General features: G+C 49.3%; 1 protein-coding gene across 1 annotated transcript in view; it reads left to right on the top strand.

The window, feature by feature from the left end:
- Positions 1-230: 230 nt before the first annotated feature.
- The window catches only part of ARPC2 (actin related protein 2/3 complex subunit 2), a 59592-nt gene continuing 36637 nt past the window's right edge, over positions 231-23185 (top strand). The window contains exons 1-3 of the mRNA XM_077449645.1: positions 231-403; positions 5758-5792; positions 14141-14253. Of these exons, the coding sequence (XP_077305771.1) occupies positions 330-403; positions 5758-5792; positions 14141-14253 (222 nt within the window). The 5' untranslated portion in view covers positions 231-329. The remainder of the gene's footprint in view (positions 404-5757; positions 5793-14140; positions 14254-23185) is intronic.

Raw genomic sequence — 23185 nt, 5'->3', positions numbered from 1 at the left:
GCAAGGGCGGCCATATTGCTGTACGGCGGAAGCTTCTCTAATGCAGCTTATATCTGAAAATAAAAGCCCCGATAAAGTGACCTTAGCGAGCGCAGAAGCGCCTTTTTTTACTGCGCAATATAACTAATACGGAGACGTAAAGGTTGTTTTTAGGATTGGAGAACACACACACACACTGGGGATGGGCTGGGTGGAGCGCCGGCCGCCATGTTGGATCAGGGCGGAAGCGGCAGAGTGGGCGGTGCCATCTTCGCGGTCTGTAGGAGAGGGAAGTGGCGGCCTGTCAGTGAGTGACACCGGGGAGAGAGAGATAGAGCAGAGCTGTCGACATGATCCTGCTGGAGGTGAACAACCGCATCATCGAGGAGACCCTCAACCTCAAGTTTGAGAATGCAGCGGCCGGGTGAGTGCCAGGGGCCCCTGTGGCCCTTCAGTGTGACGTGTGGGCTCTGAGTGGGTGGAGGGCAGAGTCACCTGACTGGGTGAGATTGTGGCAGGAGGGGCCCTGTTGGGGTGTCAGGATGGCCCCTGGGGTGCTGTGCTGGGCCCAGAAGGAGGAAATGGGCCCTCGGTGGGTGGGGGATGGGTGCTGTGACCTGAATGATGGGGGAGGAGCTCTGATTAGATGGGTGCTGGGCCCTCACTGGGGGAGGGCTGGGCTCTGAGCCACCTGGCACCAAGTCTTTGAGGGTGTCTGGCAGTTAGCTTGGCCCTTTGTGTGATATGAAGGGCTGAGGTGGTTGTGGTTACCTGCCAGTGTGAATGGGGGCAAGTCATTGAACCTGGCACTGGGGGGTTGTGGGTAGATGACATGACTGGAGATGGATTGGGGGGCTGTCGGAGCTCAGCGGGGTGCAACCAATATGTTGGAGCTCAGCGGGCATGTTGAGGCCCAGTTGACAATTGGAGGGGTGCAACAGGGAATGTTGTGGTTCAGAGGGGTGCAACAGGCATGTTGGGGCCCAGTGGGCAATCGAAAGGGGTGCAACTGGCATGTTGGGGCCCAGTGGGCAATCGGAGGGGTGCAGCTGATATGTTGGAGCTCAGCGGACGTGTGAGGTGCCAATTACTGACCAGAAGGGTGGGTGTGCTGGGCATTTTGAGCTGAGGGGGAATCCAGAGGGTCCATGTGGCAGGTGGAGACCCAGTTGATGATCAGAGGAGTGCACCAGGAATGTTGGATCACAGTGGACAATCGGAGGGGTGCAACCGGTATGTTGGGGCCCAATGGACAATCGGAGGGGTCGGATGTTGGAGCTCAGCGGGCGTGTGGGGACCCAACTACTGACCAGAAGGGTGCGCTGGGCATTTTGAGCTAAGGAAAAATCCAGACTGTGCATGTGGCATGTTTGGGCCCAGTGGACAGTCAGAGGGTGCAACAGGAATGTTGTGGTTCAGATTGGTGCAGCTGGCATGTTGGAGCTCAGCTGAGGAGGAATCCAGAGGGTCCGTATGGGATGTAGAGGCCCAATTAACGATCAGAGCAGTGCACCAGAAATGTTGTGGTTCAGAGGGGTGCAACCAAAATGTTGGCGCTCAGCGGGCGTGTGGGGACCCTACTGATGACCAGAAGGGTGTGCTGGGCATTTTGAGCTGAGGGGGAATCCAGAGGGTCCGTGTGGCATGTGGAGGCCCAGTTGACGATCAGATGGGTGCACCAAGAATGTTGTGGTTCGGAGGGATGCAACCGGCATGTTGGGGGCCAGTAAACAATCGAAGGGATGCAACCGGCATGTTGGGGGCCAGTAAACAATCCAACCAATATGTTGGATCTCAGTGGACAATCAGAGGGGTGCACTGGGAATGTTGTGGTTCAGAGGGGTACAACCGATATGTTGGAGCTCAGCGGGCGTGTGGGGACCCAACTACTGACCAGAAGGATGCGCTAGGCATGTTGAGCGAAGGAGAAATCCAGAAGATGCATATGGCATTTTGGGGCCCAGTGGAAAATCAGAGGGGTGCACCAGGAATGTTGTGGTTAAGATTGGTGCAGCTGGCATGTTGGTGCTCAGTGGGCTTTGGGGACCCAACTGATGACCAGAAGAATGTGCTTGGCATTTTTGAGCTGAGGAGGAATCCAGAGGGTCTGTTTGGCATGTGGAGGCGCAGTTGACGATCGGGAATGTTGGGGTTCAGAGGGGTGCAACCCGTCTGTTGGGGCGCAGCGGGAATGTTCTGGTTCAGACAGGTACAACTGGTATGTTGGAACTAAGCGGGCATGTGGGGGGGCCCAGCCAACAATGAGAGGGGAGCACTGGGCATGCTGGAGCTCAGTGGGAATCCAGGGTGTGCATGGGTCACATTGGCACCCAGAGGAAAATCGATGGGATGCACCAGGCATGTAACGATTCAAAGTGGTACAACCGTTATTTCAGAGCTCAGCGGGCATGTGGGGACCCAACCGATGACCAGAAGGGTACGATGGGCATGTTGAGCTCAGCAAGTGTCCAGGGGTGAGCACCGGCTTGTTGAGGCCCAGTGGTTGATGGGGTACCCCAGGTATGTTGGAGCTCAGCAGGTGAATAGAGGGGTGCACCAGACATGTGGGGGCCCAGCAGACGATTAGGGGTGCACTGGGTACATAGGAGCTTATTGGGTGACAGGACTGAGGAGATGGCAGCTTGATGCTGGATTGCGGTGCTCGGCAATGTATTTCCTCCTCTTGTGTTGACGTCCACCAGTTGCTCCGTCACCCGCCGTAGTTGGATGTGTTCTGGTTTGATGAGTGATGGTCACGTGGCCGATTGTCATCGTCTGACATCATGGCTTCTCCGGTAAAACGTTTTCCTTGTTGCGTGGTTGTACGGAATGTTCCTCCACCATAAACATGGATCCCACGACATGACCTCTTCTGCGGATGGTGAAGGTGGAGAGGAGACTTTCTCAATAAATAATTTATCATCAAATATTGTGAACATTTTTTTTTCAGATAAGTTGAATATCTAGAGAATGCCTATTGTACGCAACATCTGGGATTCTGTTACCACGCGGCGTGCCAGTGCGTTACTGAGCATTTGGCGCCTTCTACCACATGTAGAAAAATGCGTTTTGGGTGCCATTCAAAATGAATGACGCTGCAACGAGCTAATGCACAGAGCTTGGGCAGTAAAAGCAGGTAGTTGAGCCGTGGTTTTACCGCCCTCGACCGCCCCCCCTGAACCAAGGACATGCAGCCGCTCAGGGCTGTACACCTGCGGCACAGTGAAACACAATGTCACATTCGGCGGTCCTTACTGCCAACGAACGCACTACAGTGAATAGAGCTGCAGGTGCAACCACCCTGTCGCCGTGTGTGCGATTGCATGCAGGTGGTGCAGCCTTATCTGGGCTAAAACAAGCAGCAAGGAAGTGACCGGGCCCTGGCAGCCCTCTTCTGTAAAGTGACCCACTGCAGCTCACTTTTCAGAGTGTGTAGTGGGAGCTGCTGCATGTGAGAACGAACCCTAGTGGGTCTTGGGAGAAAGTTGTGTGAAGAGGATTTATAAAGAAACACTTAAAATGCAAAAACTGTCCTAACACTATACATTGTATGTGAAGGAAGTTCTGCGGACCGTTCCATATTCTGCCATCCTCTCTGTACGGAGGTTGTGTAGCCGGTTTGGGGAAATCATCTCTGTGTGTTTGTAGGGAGGTGAAGAGCGGACTTCCTCTTCTGAGACATTTCAGTACAAGCCCGGGCCTGGAGATCACACATTCCCCGACATGACGCTACACGTCTCTGAGGGCGGCCGAGCTGCTCCGAGCTGCTCCCAGCACCCCTCCATCTACACCCGTCTACACTCATCTACACCCGTCTACACCCATCTGCCTTTCATTTCTAAATCACCCGGAAGACTCTGATTTCAGTTTGACTTTTTTTTTTTTTTTTTCTGGCCTAAACATGAGTCCAGCTGGTCTAAAGCCGGCCATAGATAGATAGATAGACGCAGTCAAGATAGATAGATGGAATTTCCAATGAAAACTCTTAGGAAAATTTGTACAAAAATTCTCAAAAGGTTCAAATGTCATTTGAAAGATTTTGTTTGCCTTTTGAACACTTGACCCAGTGTGTGTAAATTAAAAAAAAAAAAAATATTAAATCGGATTTTTTTTTTTAACTTGAGAGTATATATATATATATATATATATATATATATATATATATATATATATATATATATATATTACACACACCTCATTTTCAAATCATATATTTTTTTTTTTTTACTTGAGACTATTTACTACTTTTATATATTTTACACACACCTCATTTTCAAATCATATATATATATTTTTTTTTTTTATTTGAGAGCATATAATATATTCTCTCAAGTAAAGAAATAAAAATAATCTGCTTTCAAAATGAGAGGCACACACCTCATTTTTAAATCCAGATTTTTTTTTTTTAATTTGGAGAGAAAAAAATAAATGTATATCACGCATTATATTCTCTGTCAATTAAAAAAAATCCCATGTAAAAATGAGATATATAGATTTTTTTTTTTTTTTTTTTTTTTTTTTTTTTTACTCCAAAAAAGGCATTTAAAAAATAAAAATGATCTAAATATAGTTTTCTATTGAGAGGTTAAGTAATCCCTGATGGGTTTTACTTCCTTTTTTTTTTTTTTTTTTTTTTTTTTTCCCACCTGCTAAGTGAAAGCATAATGAGCTAATATGCATCACTTACCTGCAAACAAAGCCCACAATGTCCCCGCTGGAGGCTGCATCCATCTTCCTCCCCCCTTCCTTCCAGGGTCTGTGGACTCCAGCTCTGTGACTGTTGGGAGTCGCGTGACCTCACTCCTGCGCATGCGCACGGGAGTCGCCGGTCACAGCACGGGCCCCCTTTAAAAACGGCACGATACTTTAGTGTTAATGTGCCGATGACATTGGTGCAAGCGTATATGGTAAATATCTCCTAAACTTTTAGGGAGATATTTCCAGTACCTACACATAAGCCTTGTTTATAGGCTTACTTGCAGGTAAAAGTGGTGTAGCTAGGTTTACAAACACTTTAAGATACTTTTAATTGGTTTATTCAGCCATGGAATGGAGCTTAGTTATGTAGCATGAGGCTGTATATTCTGCAATATTTACATTTTTTGGTAAACTCATTCGATGAATCCAAGCTCTGCAAGCTGAGATAACATGCACTGCATTGATGCATTCACACAATTTCACAGTAACCATGAGATAAACCAAAGTTCAGGAATATTCCTTTATCTGATTGTTTTGCAAATCTATGTACACTACAAACTGTATGATTGAATCGGCTCTGATATCGCTGTTTTACTGACCTGACAGCTTATTATTCTAAATAGGAAACCTTCATTTTGTTTGCAAATATTAAAGATTCCAACTACCAGCAAGAATGAGTTCTTACATTTAAAGAGCACCTGTCATTTCAGACCCATCATGGCAGCGCCTGTTACCCGCTGTTACCACGTGTTACCCGCATCCCCTCACCCGCTGCCACCACGTCCCTCACCTTGTAGTGTCACTGCCCCATCACCAGACATCCCATTAAAGTGAATGGGACTGTCGAGTCAACAGCGGGTCAGAGGAGGAGGCACTGCAGGACAGAGATGACAATTGCTGTGACAGGGCTATAACCCTCCCTTACTCAAAATGGATAAAGTTTTTTTTTTTTTTTTTTTTTTTTTTTTTTTTTTTTTTTTTTTTTTTTCCCTTTTTTAGTTCTACTTTGAGTTCCTCCTTGTTCTGACGACTTTTCGGATTTAGCCTTCTTTCTGTATTAAACGTTTCTTTCTCTTTTAGGAATAAACCAGAGGCGGTGGAGATGACCTTTGCAGGTAATGATTTTTGTCATTTTTTTTTTTTTTTTTTTTTTTTTGGTAATCTGTGAGCTTCAATGCTTAGTGTTACTGAGCCCACAACAGTAAAATCAGTCTGTATGTGCAGTACAGAATGCTTGTTATACACACCGTGGAAGGGGTAAATCCTCCGCATTGTGTAAAAAGGCTGTTTGATCCAGTCTTCTCTGATCCTCCCTGTCCTCCGCAGTCCCCAATCCATCTCCTGATAGTACAAAGCCAGAGGAGGCACCCTGCACATGCTCAGTCTGGTGTGTATTTGCTAGAGAGATTGATTATTTTTTTTCTTGGGAGGGTGCATGTGATCGGCACAGGGCCAATCAGCACTGTCCAGACAGAGGGTCAGGGGTCCTGCAGCCTCAAAGGACAGTCAGAGGAGAATGAAAGCTCCTATCAAGTTGATAGAAGTCGCAAGACTGCTATATACTGCCGATAAGTTCTTTTTACTAGTTTATATTTACTAAAACAATCACATTTCCATGTTCTGTGTACTGTGGGAGAGCAGATATAGTGAGCGCAGGCTCCTGGGTTTAGTAACACTTCAAGATAGCTTGAAAAGACAAAAAACAAAAAACAAAAAAAAAAAAACGATTGGAATAATTGAATGTGTACTGATGCAACAAAGCTTTGTTGAAGCAAATCTTCCCTCCTCTCCATATATTGGTCTTAAAGGCATTATTATTTATTATTATATTGTTTAACAATCATGTCATACTTACCTGCTCTGTAATGATTTTGCACAGAACAGCCCCGATCCTCCTCTTCTCGGCTCCCCCGCCTCTCCTAGCACCCCTCTCCTGCCCCCACACCAAGCAGCTTGCTGTGGGGGCTCCCAAGCAAGCTCACTCTTGAGCCTCTGTTCTGCATGTACACACACACACACACACACACACACACACACACACCTGCGGCTCGCCATCTCCCTCTCGTTATTGGCTCACTGGCTGTGATTGACAGCAACAGGAGCCAATGGCTCCCTTTGCGTTCTCACCCGGAGAGCCGAGGCTTGGGCTCGGTTAAGTATTGTGGGGGGGCTGCTGCATAGAATGCATAAAGGTAAAAAACCCTGAGTCTTTAAAACCACTTTAAACAACACACTTCTTTTTTTTTTTTTTTTTGTCCTCCCTCCTCCTCCTTTTTTATTTTATCTTTTGTGCCATTGGGAAGAATTGTGCCCCTGCCGTTGGTGCCATTGGGGGGAATTGTGCCCCCGCCGTTGGTGCCTTTGGGAGGAGTTGTGCCCCATCATTGGTGTCAGTGGGAGGATGTATGCCCTGAGGGCCAGATAAAAGCAAGCACAAGGTGGCAGTTTGGAGACCACTGGTCTAGAAGGATCCCACAGGAATGGTATATGCTTAGTTACATTACCAAGCTGGACCAATGTAACCATGTTAGAAATGCCATACTTAAAACTTCACTTTAAAGTGATTGTAAAGGCAGAAGGTGTTGTGTTGTGTTTTTTTTTTTTATTTTTTTTTTTTTTTTTTACCTGAAGGCATTTTCTTTTTGTAAGGTTTTTTTTTTTTTTTGTGATCTGCCCCCCTAAATTACCTGATCCAGAGATGTGCCTAGGAGCAGCAGCGCTGTTCTCTCTCTCTCTCCCTCCTCACTGGACATGGAGGCAGCAGTGGGAGCCATTGGCTCCTGCTGCCAATCAACTTATGTAGGGATGGAGCTGTGGGCGGGGCCAAGCCACTTTTGTATGTGTTAATAGACTCTCACATTCTTGGGATTGGGCCTGCACAAGTGCCACCATAGCAGGGAGGAGCCAGGAGCTCAGGTGGGGGGGACCTGAGCAGAGGAGGATCAGGGCTGCTCTGTGCAAAACCCTTACACAGAGCAGGTAAGTATAACATGTGTTTAAAAAACAAAACAAAAAAAAATCGAAGCTTTAGAATCACTTTAGGCTCCAATACTCTGGGATTAGTAAATGTACCGAAGCAGCTCCATTATAAATCTACCGCATATCATTCCGCTGTCAGGAAAGCTCCCACGGTGTTCTGATAAAAATAGCTGCGACTTTTCCAGGTTGGAGAAGAGACCCGCAGAGCTTTTCATCACCACAAATAATGCCGTTTGCTTTTATAAATCTGGATACTGCACACAGCTCTCCGTCACAGGGGAGGGCCGGCTTTTGTGATGAACAGATTTCTTGTGGGATGTTTGGATGGAGGGTGAGTCACACTCCCCGCGTTCCCGACTCTACCAACACTCTTTGTCAGCAGATCACTCTTTCTTTCTTTCTTTCTTTCTTTTTTTTTTGTCTTCCTACATTTTAGTAATCATTTTTTATTGCAGTCATATGGTTTTCTGCATCTGTAAATCATCCAAAGACTGAATGGGACTGGAGATGTATCTGGTCCTTCTTAAACTTGCAATTTTAAAGGGACGCTAAACTGAGAATTTTCTAACCTAATCATGTGAACACACCGACTACCGCTCCGTGTTAACCAATTAAAGCCCAGGTGAAGTCACAGACTTTTTTTTTTTTTTTTATGTAAAATGCAGCGTTTTGCATGTAATAGAAGTCAATGAACCTGCATCAAAAACGCAAGTACCAAGTTTTTGCCACGTTTTGCGCTTTTTTTTTTTTTTTTAAGATGTGGTTGCTTAGCAACCAGCTATATACAGTGAAAAAACAAAGAAAATTGAAAAAAAACAAAACATTTTTTATTTTTTGTTTTTTCACTGTATATAGCTGGTTGCTAAGCAACCACAGTGTAAGAAAAAAAACAAAAAAAAATCAGCGAAATCGTGGTAAAAACGCGACAAGCACTGCAAAAACGCTCAAAAGCAACATGCATAGATGTGAATCAAGCCTTAGATGGAATTAACAATTTTTAATCATTAGCAAATAAATAGGGAGGTATATTACATTTTAAAATGGGTGATTTTTTTTTTTTTTTTTTACTTATATCTTCAGCAATGTTGATTTTTGGCAGAAAGTTTCAATTTCGTTTTAGTCTTAGGACTAAAATGGCATTTTAGTTTTAGTCCCATTTTAGTCTTCTGCAATTGTCGTCCAAAACACATTTTTAGGGCCACTTTCACACTGGGGAGGTACGGGTGTCGGCGGCAAAGCACCCCTATTTTTAGTGGCGCTTTACTATAGTTTTAGCGGCAGTCTGCGGCCGCTAGCGTGGCGGTTTTAACCCCAGCTAGCGGCCAAAAAAGGGTGCAAAGCGCAGCAGCGCTTCGCCAGCGGTATAGCTGCGCTGCCCCATTGATTTCACTGCTCTAAAGATGCAGCTAGCAGGACTTTTTTTCACCGTCCTGCTAGCGTACCGCTCCGGTGTGAAAGCTCTCTGGCTTGCACACTGGAGTGAAAGGGGCCGGATTTTTTTCAGGCGCTACACAGGCACTATTTTTAGCGCCTGAAAACCGCCCCAGTGTGAAAGGGTCCTAACACTGGTCTGTAGTGCATGTTCATACCTCAATACCATAAATAATATTCAAATTATTATTTTTTTCATTCATTTTAGTTGACTAAATTATAATGGGTAGAGATAAATTTGTAATTGTAAACATTTCTCTACAATTTCCAAACTCATATACTGCGCTCTGCGTGCCGGGTTCGGGGCTTGGGTGGGGGGCGGGGTGCGCTCTGCGTGCCGGGTTCGGGGCTTGGGTGCGTTCCGGGTTCGGGGCTTGGGTGGGGGGCGGGGTGCGCTCTGCGTGCCGGGTTCGGGGCTTGGGTGGGGGGCGGGGTGCGCTCTGCGTGCCGGGTTCGGGGCTTGGGTGGGGGGCGGGGTGCGCTCTGCGTGCCGGGTTCGGGGCTTGGGTGGGGGGCGGGGTGCGCTCTGCGTGCCGGGTTCGGGGCTTGGGTGCGTTCCGGGTTCGGGGCTTGGGTGGGGGGCGGGGTGCGCTCTGCGTGCCGGGTTCGGGGCTTGGGTGGGGGGCGGGGTGCGCTCTGCGTGCCGGGTTCGGGGCTTGGGTGGGGGGCGGGGTGCGCTCTGCGTGCCGGGTTCGGGGCTTGGGTGGGGGGCGGGGTGCGCTCTGCGTGCCGGGTTCGGGGCTTGGGTGGGGGGCGGGGTGCGCTCTGCGTGCCGGGTTCGGGGCTTGGGTGGGGGGGGGGTGCGCTCTGCGTGCCGGGTTCGGGGCTTGGGTGGGGGGGGGTGGGGAGTGCGATCTGCGTGCCGGGTTCGGGGCTTGGGTGGGGGGGGGGGGTGCGCTCTGCGTTCGGGGCTTGGGTGGGGGGGGGGTGCGCTCTGCGTGCCGGGTTCGGGGCTTGGGTGGGGGGGTGGGGTGCGCTCTGCGTGCCGGGTTCGGGGCCTGGGTGGGGGGGTGGGGTGCGCTCTGCGTGCCGGGTTCGGGGCCTGGGTGGGGGGGTGGGGTGCGCTCTGCGTGCCGGGTTCGGGGCCTGGGTGGGGGGGGTGGGGTGCGCTCTGCGTGCCGGGTTCGGGGCTTGGGTGGGGGGGGTGGGGTGCGCTCTGCGTGCCGGGTTCGGGGCTTGGGTGGGGGGGGTGGGGTGCGCTCTGCGTGCCGGGTTCGGGGCTTGGGTGGGGGGGGTGGGGTGCGCTCTGCGTGCCGGGTTCGGGGCTTGGGTGGGGGGGGTGGGGTGCGCTCTGCGTGCCGGGTTTGGGTGGGGGGGGGGTGCGCTCTGCGTGCCGTGTTCGGGGTTTGGGTGGGGGGGGGTGCGCTCTGCGTGCCTGGTTCGGGGCTTGGGTGGGGGGGGGGTGCGCTGTGCGTGCCGGGTTCGGGGCTTGGGTGGGGGGGGTGCGCTCTGCGTGCCGGGTTCGGGGTTTGGGTGGGGGGGGGGGTGCGCTCTGCGTGCCGGGTTCGGGGCTTGGGTGGGGGGGGTGCGCTCTGCGTGCCGGGTTCAGGGTGGGGGGGGGGTGCGCTCTGCGTGCCTGGTTCGGGGCTTGGGTGGGGGGGGGTGCGCTGTGCGTGCCGGGTCCGGGGCTTGGGTGGGGGGGGGTGCGCTGTGCGTGCCGGGTCCGGGGCTTGGGTGGGGGGGGTGCGCTCTGCGTGCCGGGTTCGGGGTTTGGGTGGGGGGGGGTGCGCTCTGCGTGCCGGGTTCGGGGTTTGGGGGGGGGGTGCGCTCTGCGTGCCGGGTTCGGGGTTTGGGTGGGGGGGGGGTGCGCTCTGCGTGCCGGGTTCGGGGCTTGGGTGGGGGGGGTGCGCTCTGCGTGCCGGGTTCAGGGTGGGGGGGGGGGTGCGCTCTGCGTGCCTGGTTCGGGGCTTGGGTGGGGGGGGGTGCGCTGTGCGTGCTGGGTTCAGGGCTTGGGGGTGCTGAGTACAGGGTTATCCCCCCCCCCCCCTCTCCCTCGTATCGCTCTATCCTACCTGGCTCGGCTCTAGTACCTCTCTGTGTAGGTGGCTCCGCCTCACCTTGCAGGGGGGGATCATTCTCTCTCTTATTCCGGTGATCTGTTCCTGTGTGTGTTTTTTGGAATCTGTTTTTCAACAAATAAAGCATGGATGCATGGGGGAGTTTGCTTTCATTATTAAACAGCATTTTCAGTCCGTGGTGCTCAAATCCAGTGTAGTTGCACTTTAAAGAGGAACTGTAGTCTGCTCACATAATTTGTAATAAACACATCTTTGCCATTCTGAAGCTTCCCTCCAACCACTTTGCATATTATTTTATATATATTCTGTGATTCTGTACTTGTCAAACATGCTGCAGAAATCTCCCTCCACTGAGTCTGGCTGCAGCCATTTTAGCTGTGGGCAGGTAAAGCTGCTGCCTGTTCACTTCCTGGATTTACACGCCTCCAGCTCTGCAGCTCTCATTGGCCATCTTATGACTCATCCCCCTCCCTTCCTGGCAAACTCATGAGAGAGAGCTGTGCATGATGTCACAAGGCTAGGCTTTTTTTTTTTTTTTTTTACCAGACAAGAAAAAGGAAGTGGTCTGTATAGGTTATTTACTGGGAGAGAAAAAAAGTTACTATCCAAAGTTAAAACAACAACAAGGGCAGAAGATTTATTAGATGGGGAAAAAAATGACTGAAGTTCCACTTTAAGTGTACAGTGTGGTTACCAAAGATAGACCTGGTGCACTTGGTAATCGGCACCAGAGCGGGTCTGACACGATCCCACTGCATCTGCAATAGAAGCCTGTGTGAGAACATTAGGCTGTTGTAGTTAAATGCAACAATGCATCAACGTTCCTTTTTAAATTGCATCCCAACACAACTAGACAGAACAGCGTACTTCAAATTGAGTGAATTACAATGCAGAGATCTGTGCATTACAGCTTAATGTCCATTAAATGTGTGTTGGGGCTTTGAATAATGCAGAACTCCAGTTTTGTAATACAAAAAATAAGCGGCCCAGTTAAAGAGGAACTGCAGTCTGCTCACATAATTTGTAATAAAAAACATCTTTGCCATTCTGAAGCTTCCCTCCAACCACTTTGCATATTTTATATATACTGTGGTTCTGTACTTGGCAAATATGCTGCCAAAATCTCCCTCCACTGACTCTGGCTGCAGCCATTTTTAACTGTGGGCAGCTGAAGCTGCTGCCTGTTCACTTCCTGGATTTGCGCACACGCACGCGCGCGCACTCACACGCACAGACAGACACCATTGCTTTCCTGCACATTTCTCCTCTCTCGCTAAATACACATGGATCTCTGCAGTCTTCCATCACCACCCTCATCCAGCTCTGCAGCTCTCCTTTGGTTGTCCTATGACTCATCCCTCCTCAACTCTCCTGCCCCCCCTCCCCCTTCCTGGCAAACTCTCACGAGAGAGAGAGAGAGCTGTGCGTGAATGTCATAATCCTAGGCTAATGACCAGACATGAAACGGGAAGTGGGCTGTATAAGGTATTTACTAGCGGCAGAAAAAAAAAATTCTATCCAAAGTTAAAACGACAAGGGCAGAAGAATTAATAGATGGAAAGATGAAAAAAAAATGACTGACGGTTCACTTTAAAGTAAAAATAATTTGCTGCAATACTCGTCTTCAGTTCTGAGCTGTCCCCCCCCACAGATTTCTTCAGCCACTAGATGTTGCCAGTCTTCTGGGTTGCATGACGGGCCGTGTCATTCAACCCATTTCCTCTGCTTTCATGGACACACCACCTTGGGAGCAACCGCACCAAGCTGGCCGAGGCTTGCAATACTACTCCACTGAGCCACCAAACGCCATCACGTTCTGTTCTGTTCAATGCAGGTGTAGTGCCCTCATCCTTTAATGCCCGCTTCATCCCCCACACATCTGTGGTGGAGGAGAGGGTTCTATGATGTCACCAGACACACCTGAAGACGTTTGGGGTAGAAGTGTATATATACATACTATAACACACTGCACGTTAATCCATGGGCATTGCATCATAAAGCAAAAACACAATTTAATTAATGTTTAATTATTCCCCCCCCCCCCCCCCCCCCCCCATCCATCCATGTGTCCATGCTTTTTTGTTAAAAAAATAACTTTGAAAAACATGCCCCCCCTCCCCTTGCAAGCATTTCTGCATTTCTCGCTGCAACCATATTGTGTAAGGGCAGATTATTCATGTAGCATTTACTTGCTGGAATCCATGTGCCCTCCCTCATGCATGCAGGAGGGTGTGCTTGGCTGACAAACCCCCTCCTCCCCTCCTGAAGGCTCCTTGGATGTATGACATTGTTTGTTTGCCATTTGCCAGACCAGAAACCAGGAAGTAACTGAAGGGGGGGGGGTTTTAAAACAAATATACCTTCCTATCTATTTACTAATACTACCAGCATAAGGATTAAAAATAGTCCGTGTTTTTTGAGAGAGGAGTGAAGTTCTACTTTAAAGGTTTTATTTATTTATTTATTTATTTTGATTCATACTTGCCTAGGTGGAGGCAGCATTGGTCCCCCGGCGCCTCTTTACTGAGAACCGAGCGATGGAACATCGCTGATCGCTCAGTTCTCAGGGGTCTGTGAGCAGAGAGTTGTAGACGGTCCGTCACAGCTTTCTGCTCTGCGCTCTCCTCGCTGGGCTGTGAAGGGGGGAAGGCGGCTCAGGCTCTCATCGCTTCACTGTGGGGCTGAGCCGGGTGTCAGTCCAGGCACCTGGCGGATCCCGACTTCCATTGTCTGGATGATGTGGTAGACAGCAGTGACGTCGGCGGAGACTTCAGCCCGCTCTCTGCTGAAAACGGGTCACAGGAGTGCAAAACGGACTGCGGTTCTGTCATCCATAGGAGAAGTCCAGCCAAACGAGCTCAGCTTCCTTTTTAAGGAAATGCCTTCAGTGTCCATTGATGGTGGCCGTGGTCCCGGCCTTTGTACGCAACACCTGTTCTTGCTTCTTTGGTAGTAAATGAAGGTTAATGTTGTGGTGTGTGTGTGTGTGTGTGTGTGTTTTATTTATTTTTTTTTTTTTTGTTTTCCTCCCTCAGACTTCGATGGCGTTCTGTATCGCATCTCCAACCCCAATAATGACAAGGCGAAAGTGATGATCAGTATTTCATTGAAGTTCTACAAAGAGCTGGAGGAACATGGAACTGATGAGGTGAGACTTTCCACCATGAATTAACCACTTCCCTACCAGTACAATGCTGACACTTCTCTCCTACATGTAAATTCTACAAAGTGTGTTATATATATATATATATATATATTTTCTTTTTTTTTTTTCTTTTAGAGAGAGACCTTGGTTTACGAGCATAGTTCCAGAAGCCTGCTTGTAATCCAAAGCACTCTTGTATTGAAGCAAATTTTGTCATAAGAAATAATGGAAACTCAGATAATTCATTCCACAACCTTTTATTCATATAAAAATGATCAAAATATGAGCAAAAGCGCATATTAATACTGTAGTAGGAATACTGTACCTCTGTGTTGGTGTTGGGGAAATCGGTTTTAATGTAAAAATTACTATGTTAAGAAATCTGGTTTTCCTCCATGTAAAGCTGCTGTGTATATGTACAGTAAAGCCGCTGGTGTACAGTATAAAACGCCATATGGGATCAGTGGTTAGGGGGCGATGATGGCTCCCACCAGTGCTTCCTGGAGAACTCAGACACCCAGGACTAACACCCCCCACCCCTGGATCTCAGGACAGGTAAGTGTCCTAATATTTGAAAGTCAGTAGCTACAGTACTTTTCATTTATTTTTTCTGAAGGAGCCCAGAGCTCTGCTTTTTAGTGGAGCTTTAGTCGGGTGTTTGAAAATTTTAAAGTGTCAGCAAAGCTAACGCTGCTGACTTCTAATAAACCAAACACTCACCTGCCCAGGGATCCAGTGCTGTGCTCACCCCAGCTGGATTCTTCATCTGTCTTCTGTCCCTGGCATATTAACTGTAGGCTGCTGGCTGCGACTCCTTGCCGGCTGCGACTCCTTGCATCTGTGTGACCATGCTACGCTTTGTGAACGGTCCCACAGCATTCTGGTAGCGCTGATATTTCAGAAGGCTGCATGGCTTGGGGGGGGGGGGTTCAACGGCTGCCACCACTTCAGGCTTACAGTAGTAACTTGGTATATGTATTGGGGGAAGAATGTGTTGTAAATGACCTCATGAGTCGTGCAGTAAGTGTGTTGGTGACTGGAGAAGGAGTTGTTGAAGGATCCCTGGATAGGAAAATATCTGAGATTGGAGGAGACGGTCAGACATCTGGATGTGATTGTCTACAGAGAGCTGCCATTGTTTTCTATTATTTATAGATATGTGTATATGTGCCTCTCTCAAGTCTGAGAAACAGATGTTCTAAAAGCGGCTCGGTCATTCAGGCGCTGGAAGCCTTTTTTGTGAACATAACCTCTTTAGTACCGGGCACTTTCACCCCCTTCCTGCCCAGGCCACTTTTCAGCTTTCAGTGCTGTCACACTTTGTATGAAAATTCTGCAGTCATGCACATTACATTTTTATCATGTTTATGAGACAAATGGAGCTTCCTTTTGGTGGTATTTAACTCCTTCGTACCCGGGCCGATCTTGACACTTCGCTCTTACATGTAAAAATCGCCATTTTCAAGCAAAAAAATAAATAAAATAATTACTTGGAACCCCCAAACATTTTTTTCTGTTTTTTTTCTTTTGAGAGAAACTAGAATAGAATAAAATAATGGGTGTTGCAATTTATTGTCACATGGTGTATGCGAAGCAGTTTTTAAAACGCAATTTCTTTTTTTTTTTTTTTTTAGGAAAAAATACACTTTTTAAAGTGGAACTCCACCCAAAAGGGGAAGCTCCTCTTTAAGCACTCCGAGCTTTAAGCGGGTACCTAGTTTTGACAGGTACTTGCTTCCCTTCCACTCAGACTGCCTAGGCCAGTGATGGTGAACTTTGGCACCCCTGATGTTTTGAAACTACATTTCCCATGATGCTCAAGGACTCTGCAGTGTGGTTGAGCATCATGGGAAATGTAGTTCCAAAACATCTGGAGTGCCAAGGTTCGCCATCACTGGCCTAGGCGATCTGAGCATAAGTTCTCCTCTTCTCCCCCCCCCCCCCCCATCCCTGAGACACATCACAGGTCCCAGGAGATTGCCTGAACATTTGAACATTCAGAGCATGCGCAACCCGGGCGTGCGCACCCAGCTGTGAAGCCGCAAGCTGTCACAGCTGGGTGCCCACAGTTGTAATGCTGGCAAGAGAGGGAGAGAAGTTTTAAAAAAAAAAATTGGGGTACTTTATTTATTTTTTTATTTTTTTTTTTATGTGCCCCAATTTTTTTTTTTTTCTTTTGTGTATGACGTTATATTGAGTAAATACCGAACACGTCGCGCTTTAAAATTGCATCTGCCCATGGAATGGCAGCAAACTGCATCTGCTTAAAATTCTCCATAGGCGTTGCTTTAAACGCTTTTACAGGTTAGTTGCACAGGAGGTCTGGTGCTAGAATTATTGCTCTCGCTCTGACGTTCGACAATCCCTCACGTGTGGTGCGATCACCGTTTACACATGCGCTTGGGAGTAACTCATACATTTTGCACGTAAGCACAGGGGGGCGTGGTGCTTTTATTTTTTTTTTATTATTTTTTTTTTTTTTTTGATTCATTAATTGCCATTACAAGGGATGAACATACCTTGTGACAGCATGGGCCATCACAGGTCCTCTTTATTAGTGATGGCCGAACGGTTCGCCCAGCGGTTGTTTTGCGGCGAATTTCGGCTGTTCGCGGTTCGGCGGACTATTGCCGCCGTTCGCCCGGCGGACTTCCGTGTTTACTGTGTAAAAGAACTTTGACCTATGATGACACATCCATCATGGGGTACAGGACAGCCAATTGAGACATTACAGCACATAGACACTTGGACATTCCCCCTAACTTATAAATACACCCGATCCGGTGGCCATTTTACATTCTTTCTTCTGTCACTATAGGGAGAGGTTGCTGTGTGGAGCAGGGAGAGATTGCAGTGACCCAAATCGCTAGCTATATTAGGTGTAGTTCAGGATATAGGTTTGAGGCAGTGCTGTGCTAGTGATTGTTGCAGCAGCCTGAGTGTCTTTTGTCAGTGTAGAGAAAGGGACAGGACGGTGTGTGCTGTAGGGACAGCCAGTTTAGTCATTAGCTGTTACTATCAGGTCCACAAAAGTGCTATTCCAGTTATTGTTCCAGCAGCCTCTGCTTTGTCAGTTTATATAGGGACAGGCAGGAAGCTGTGTGTAAGGCAGTGAGGGTCAGTTTAATCAGTAGCTGTTACTATATTAGGTCCACAAAGGTTCTTTTCAGGACTGGTATCAGTGGTATGGTAATAGGCTTGTACACGTATAGTATTCTTTCTTCCAAATATAGAAAGAATATTATACTTGACCGCTGCCCTTCTGCTGCAGTCTGCTAATCAGTCACAACCTACTTGTTCCACAAAGGTCCTTATAAGGACTGGTAACCTGGTGTAGGGTGCTACAGTACATAGGGTTGAGTGAGGTACAGTCTGCTATTCTATAAGGACTGGTATAGGTCCACAATACATAGGGTTGAGGTGCACTACTGCTGACCGCTGCCCTATACTGCAGCAGTCCTTCATCGGTATAGGGACTGAGAGTTTTGTCACAGGGTCATTTAAAAAATGACAGGCAGAGGAAGAGGCAGGCCCTTCCGCAGGGGTGGTAGGGGTAGGGCAGGAGCAACAGGCTTGAGCCAAAGTGGGAAGTTGCAGAAGGTGCGTTCAATTACTTTAAAGGACGCACCAGACTTGGTTGAGTGGCTCACTCAGCCTTACTCTTCTGCACCCTCCTCATCCTCTCGATCTGCACCCTCTTCTTCACTCTCTGCTATGTGCACCCCCAAAGACACTACCACCAACAACACCACCACCACCACATACCTTCCGCTTGAGTCACAGGAATTATTTTCCGATCCATATCAAGACATTTCTGATGCACAGCCACTCTTGGTATTGGATCAGGAAGAGGAGGTAGCAACAACCGCTACAGTACCCAGATCAGCCCAAGGAGGAGGTTGGTCCCCGGTGTTGCTGCCTACTCGGAGATCTCTACTTATAGCGGTGGGGAAGGTGACGTCGATGATGACGTGTCTAGTGATGTCACATGGGTGCCCACAAGAGAGGAAGAGGAGGGGAGTTCAGAGGGAGATATGGACCAGCAGATAGGGAGGAGAAGCAGGAATAACTTACATTGCACAGAAGGGTCAAAGCAGACTGCAAATGTATCAGGAGCGAGTCATCGACCATGTACGGTCACATCTGGCGCTCCCAGGACGCCGACACATGGCTCCGCAATGTGGGCTTTTTTTAACGTGTCCGCTGCTGGCAATAGCGTTGCCATCTGCAGTCTTTGCAGTCAACGCATTAGTCGCGGTAAGCCCAACACTCACCTAGGGACGACCGCCTTAAGAAGGCACATGAGCAGCCATCACCGAGCCCAGTGGGAGCAACGGAACACACAAAGCCACACTCCAGGCTCTCACCGTCCAGCCTCGTCTTCTACTTCTCCTTCTCCTCTCTCCTCACAATTGTCCTCCACTCCACCTTCCATCACACCAAGCTCACGTTTTTCTGCAAAAAGGCAGGCTTCCGTGGGCCTAATGTTCGAGCGTAAAAAAATGACGCCGGATAACCCTCTTGCCCAACGGTTGACGGCTGGCTTGTCAGAACTCATAGCCCGCCAACTACTGCCATATAAACTGGTGGACTCGGAGGCCTTTCGCAAATTTGTGGCCATTGGAACACCACAATGGAAGGTCCCAGGAAGGAAGTATTTCTCAGAGAAGGGCATCCCAGAGCTATATGGCCATGTTCAGCGGCAAGTGAATGTATCTCTGGCACACAGTGTCGGTGCCAAGATACATCTGACCACAGACACGTGGTCTAGCAAACACGGGCAGGGAAGGTATATCACTTTTACTGCCCACTGGGTGAACCTTCTGACGGCCGTCAAGCATGTAACCCGTGGCACCCGTGTAGATTTGGTTTTACCGCCACGGATTGCATGCAGGCCTGACTCTTCTTCTCCTCCTCCTCCATCCTCCTCCCTCTCCTCCTCGGCTGACTCCTCCTTTTCCGCTGCTAGCGTCTTTCGCTGCGCCGGCCAAGCTCCCCAGAACCTATTCGACATGCCAGGTGAGACGTTGCCATGCCGTGCTGCGTCTGTTGTGCCGGGAAGCCAAGAGCCACACTGGCCCGGCACTCCTTTCAGCTTTGCGTTCACAGGCAGATCAGTGGCTAACACCGCTCAATTTGACAGTTGGTAAAGTGGTGTGTGACAACGGTGCCAATCTGCTTGGCGCATTGAAACAGGGCAAAATCACGCACGTGCCATGCATGGCACACGTCTTAAACTTGGTCGTGCAGCGATTCGTTGTGAAATACCCTGGGGTCCAGGACATCTTGCGGCAGGCAAGGAAAATCTCGGCCCATTTCAGAAGATCTTACATGGCCATGGCTCGCCTTGCTGACATTCAGCAGCGACACAATCTGCCGGTCAGACGTCTTATTTGCGATTGCCCGACGCGATGGAACTCAACCTTCTATATGCTTGATAGGCTGCTCCAGCAGAAACGTGCAGTTAACGTCTACCTGTATGAACTCTGCGGCAGAACAGGTTCTGGGGAGCTGGGTTTTTTTTCACCTCGCCAGTGGCTGCTTATGCGCAACGCATGCAGACTTCTGTGCCCATTTGAGGAGATCACCAAACTGGTCAGTCGCAGCCATGGCGCCATCAGTGACATGGTACCTTATGCCTTCTTTATGGAGCGTGCATTGCGTCGTGTCATTGATCAAGCTGTGGAGGAGCAGGAGCGGGAAGATGAGGAAGTCGCAATGCTGGATGAATTCCCAGGGGGGGCTACTCTATCTGAGACAAGTCAACAACAGGAGTCTGAAGAGGAGTCAGAGGAGGATGGTGCCGGGGCGGATGAGGAGGAGCAAGAAGAGCATGCTTTAAACCTTTCTGGGACCCCTGTTGTGCGTGGATGGGGACAGGAGAATGAAGAGGACGACATTATCCTGGATGATGAGCAGGCGCCAGGCCACCACACCGCTTCCACTTTAGGGCAAATGGGGGCCTTCATGCTCCAGTGTTTTAGTAGGGACCCCCGTATAAAAAGCATAAGGGTCAAGGACCAGTACTGGTGGCAACGTACTTGGACCCCCGGTACAAACACAAAATGGCAGAAATGCTACCGCCGTCACAGAGGGCTGTCAGAATGCAGCACTTCCAGGCCTTGCTTCGAGAAATGCTGCATTCTGCCTTTGCGTGCGCTGGCAGAGGAGCAATTCCCACTCCCAGAGAAGGAGTTGCGGGTACCAAATCAACAGCGCCTGCAAGAAGAGGCCGGTTTGAAGATGTGTTGGTGACTTTGGATATGAGGTCATTCTTTCAGCCGACCCATCGACAGGTGTCATCCGGATCCAGGATCAGGGAACGCCTAGACCGCCAGGTGTCCGACTACATCGGGTTAACGGCCGATGTGGACGCTCTGAGGAGTGATGAACCCCTGGACTACTGGGTGGGCAGGCTTGACCTCTGGCCAGAGCTTGCCCAATTTGCAATCAAACTGTTGGCTTGCCCCTCGTCCAGTGTCCTGTCCGAAAGGACATTCAGCGCAGCAGGGGGGATCGTGACCGATAAGTACTTGCCTAGCTCACGACAGTGTTAACTACCTCACATTTCTAAAAATGAATGAGGCATGGATCTCGGAGGAATTCAACACATGTGACCAGTAGACCATGTATATGTCTATAAACAATTTTTTAAATCGAGCACACAGACCTTCTTTCTTCGTTTGGCTCACTTCCTTGTCCAAAAAAAGCACACCGTACTATATGCCCGTACCCTCCTCTTTGAAGAGGTTGAGCGGTGAAGGGGCTCCCACCATCCCTGTGCTGTGCATATTAGGAGGGGCTCCCACCATCCCTGTGCTGTGCATATTATGGAGGGGCTCCCACCATCCCTGTGCTGTGCATATTATGGAGGGGCTCCCACCATCCCTGTGCTGTGCATATTATGGAGGGGCTCCCACCATCCCTGTGCTGTGCATATTATGGAGGGGCTCCCACCATCCCTGTGCTGTGCATATTATGGAGGGGCTCCCACCATCCCTGTGCTGTGCATATTATGGAGGGGCTCCCACCATCCCTGTGCTGTGCATATTATGGAGGGGCTCCCACCATCCCTGTGCTGTGCATATTATGGAGGGGCTCCCACCATCCCTGTGCTGTGCATATTATGGAGGGGCTCCCACCATCCCTGTGCTGTGCATATTATGGAGGGGCTCCCACCATCCCTGTGCTGTGCTCATTATGGAGGGGCTCCCACCATCCCTGTGCTGTGCTCATTATGGAGGGGCTCCCACCATCCCTGTGCTGTGCTCATTATGGAGGGGCTCCCACCATCCCTGTGCTGTGCTCATTATGGAGGGGCTCCCACCATCCCTGTGCTGTGCTCATTATGGAGGGGCTCCCACCATCCCTGTGCTGTGCTCATTATGGAGGGGCTCCCACCATCCCTGTGCTGTGCTCATTATGGAGGGGCTCCCACCATCCCTGTGCTGTGCTCATTATGGAGGGGCTCCCACCATCCCTGTGCTGTGCTCATTATGGAGGGGCTCCCACCATCCCTGTGCTGTGCTCATTATGGAGGGGCTCCCACCATCCCTGTGCTGTGCTCATTATGGAGGGGCTCCCACCATCCCTGTGCTGTGCTGACTTCCTCCTGGGGCTGCTTATGGTGCAGGTGTCATTGCTGTATGTCACGCTGCTGGTGATCATCTCCTGCACCCTCTTCTTTGCCTATCCTGGTCCCTGACCTTCCCTCTCCTCCATTGCCTTCATGCGCTCCACAGTCCTGAATTGTCACAACAATTTCCCATATAAAAAAAGAATGCTTGTAGTTATCGATCCCAAATTCACCTCATACATGTGTTATGTCATTGGCCATGTGGTGGGACTATGTTTGCACAGCTATTAATTATTTTGTGGCTGCAAATTTTACCTGTAGGTTTGCAAAGTTCTCCTCGCATTGAAGTCAACGGGGCCCGCCGTGAACTTTCCGGTTCGCGAACTATCGGGCGCGTTCGCGGTCCAGGTTCGCGAAACGTCCCGTCGGAAGTTCGTCCATCACTACTCTTTATGGGGAGGTCTATTAGACCCCAGATTTCTCCTCTGGCTTCCAGATCAGTCTGATTACCTGCATGGCCAGCAAAGCAGCCAAACAAAGCGACGGAACCGGAAGTGACATCATAGTCATCATGCCTGGTTTCCGTGGTTACAGAGAGGAACAAGGTCCCTTTTTTTATTTTATTATTTTTTTGTGCAGCGGATGCTGCTGGCTGCATCACTCCCTGGCTTTGTGATCGGACGCTAGAGCACGGAAAAGGCAGCGTCAGGAGAGGGATGGGACCCTCCTTTAAGCCACCCGCAGAAGCAATCAAGTGGCTATTGAGGGAATTTCCGTCTGAAAAAAGTCATACCGGCATGATCCCTGTACATGCAGGCATCATCCTGGTATAACTACTGCCACCCGAGGATGTCCATGGATGTCCTAGGGGCGGGAAGTAGTTAATCGCCCCTGGGTTTTATTGTTTGCTTAAAGCCCGAAATTAAAAAAAAAAAAAAAAAAAAAATTTTCTTATTTGCTAAATTTTATAGCAGAAACTAAGTGTGTCGTTTTTCTTCACTGATAAGCTGCACTGATGATCTGTGCCCTAATTATCAGTATAAATGCTGTACTCCCAGATCTGCTCCCCTTTCCTCACACTGTCTCTGTGTGAGGAAAGGAGAACCGATAAGAGCCGATATCTGTGATTGGACACAGCTGATCATATGGTAAAGGGCCTCTGTGATTTGGCCTTTTATCCCGATCTTTAATCGGCTGTGTCTGAATCACGCATTGGTCGCAGAGCGTGCCATGGGGGGGGGGGACATCCATGGACACTGGAGGCCAGCGCTGTAGCCGTCTATCAGCTGTAGCATGGGTGGAAAGTAGTAAACGAGGACCTGTACTGTGAAAGCTGTGCCAAGAAAAGGCAAGCAGATG

The sequence above is a fragment of the Lithobates pipiens genome, unplaced genomic scaffold, assembly GCF_037356315.1.
Source record: "Lithobates pipiens isolate NorthernLeopardFrog02 unplaced genomic scaffold, aLitPip1_a1.2 Scaffold_22, whole genome shotgun sequence".
Lineage (NCBI taxonomy): Eukaryota > Metazoa > Chordata > Amphibia > Anura > Ranidae > Lithobates > Lithobates pipiens.
The sequence above is the reverse complement of the archived record's forward strand: the minus strand, read 5'-3'. Positions and strand labels throughout refer to the sequence as shown.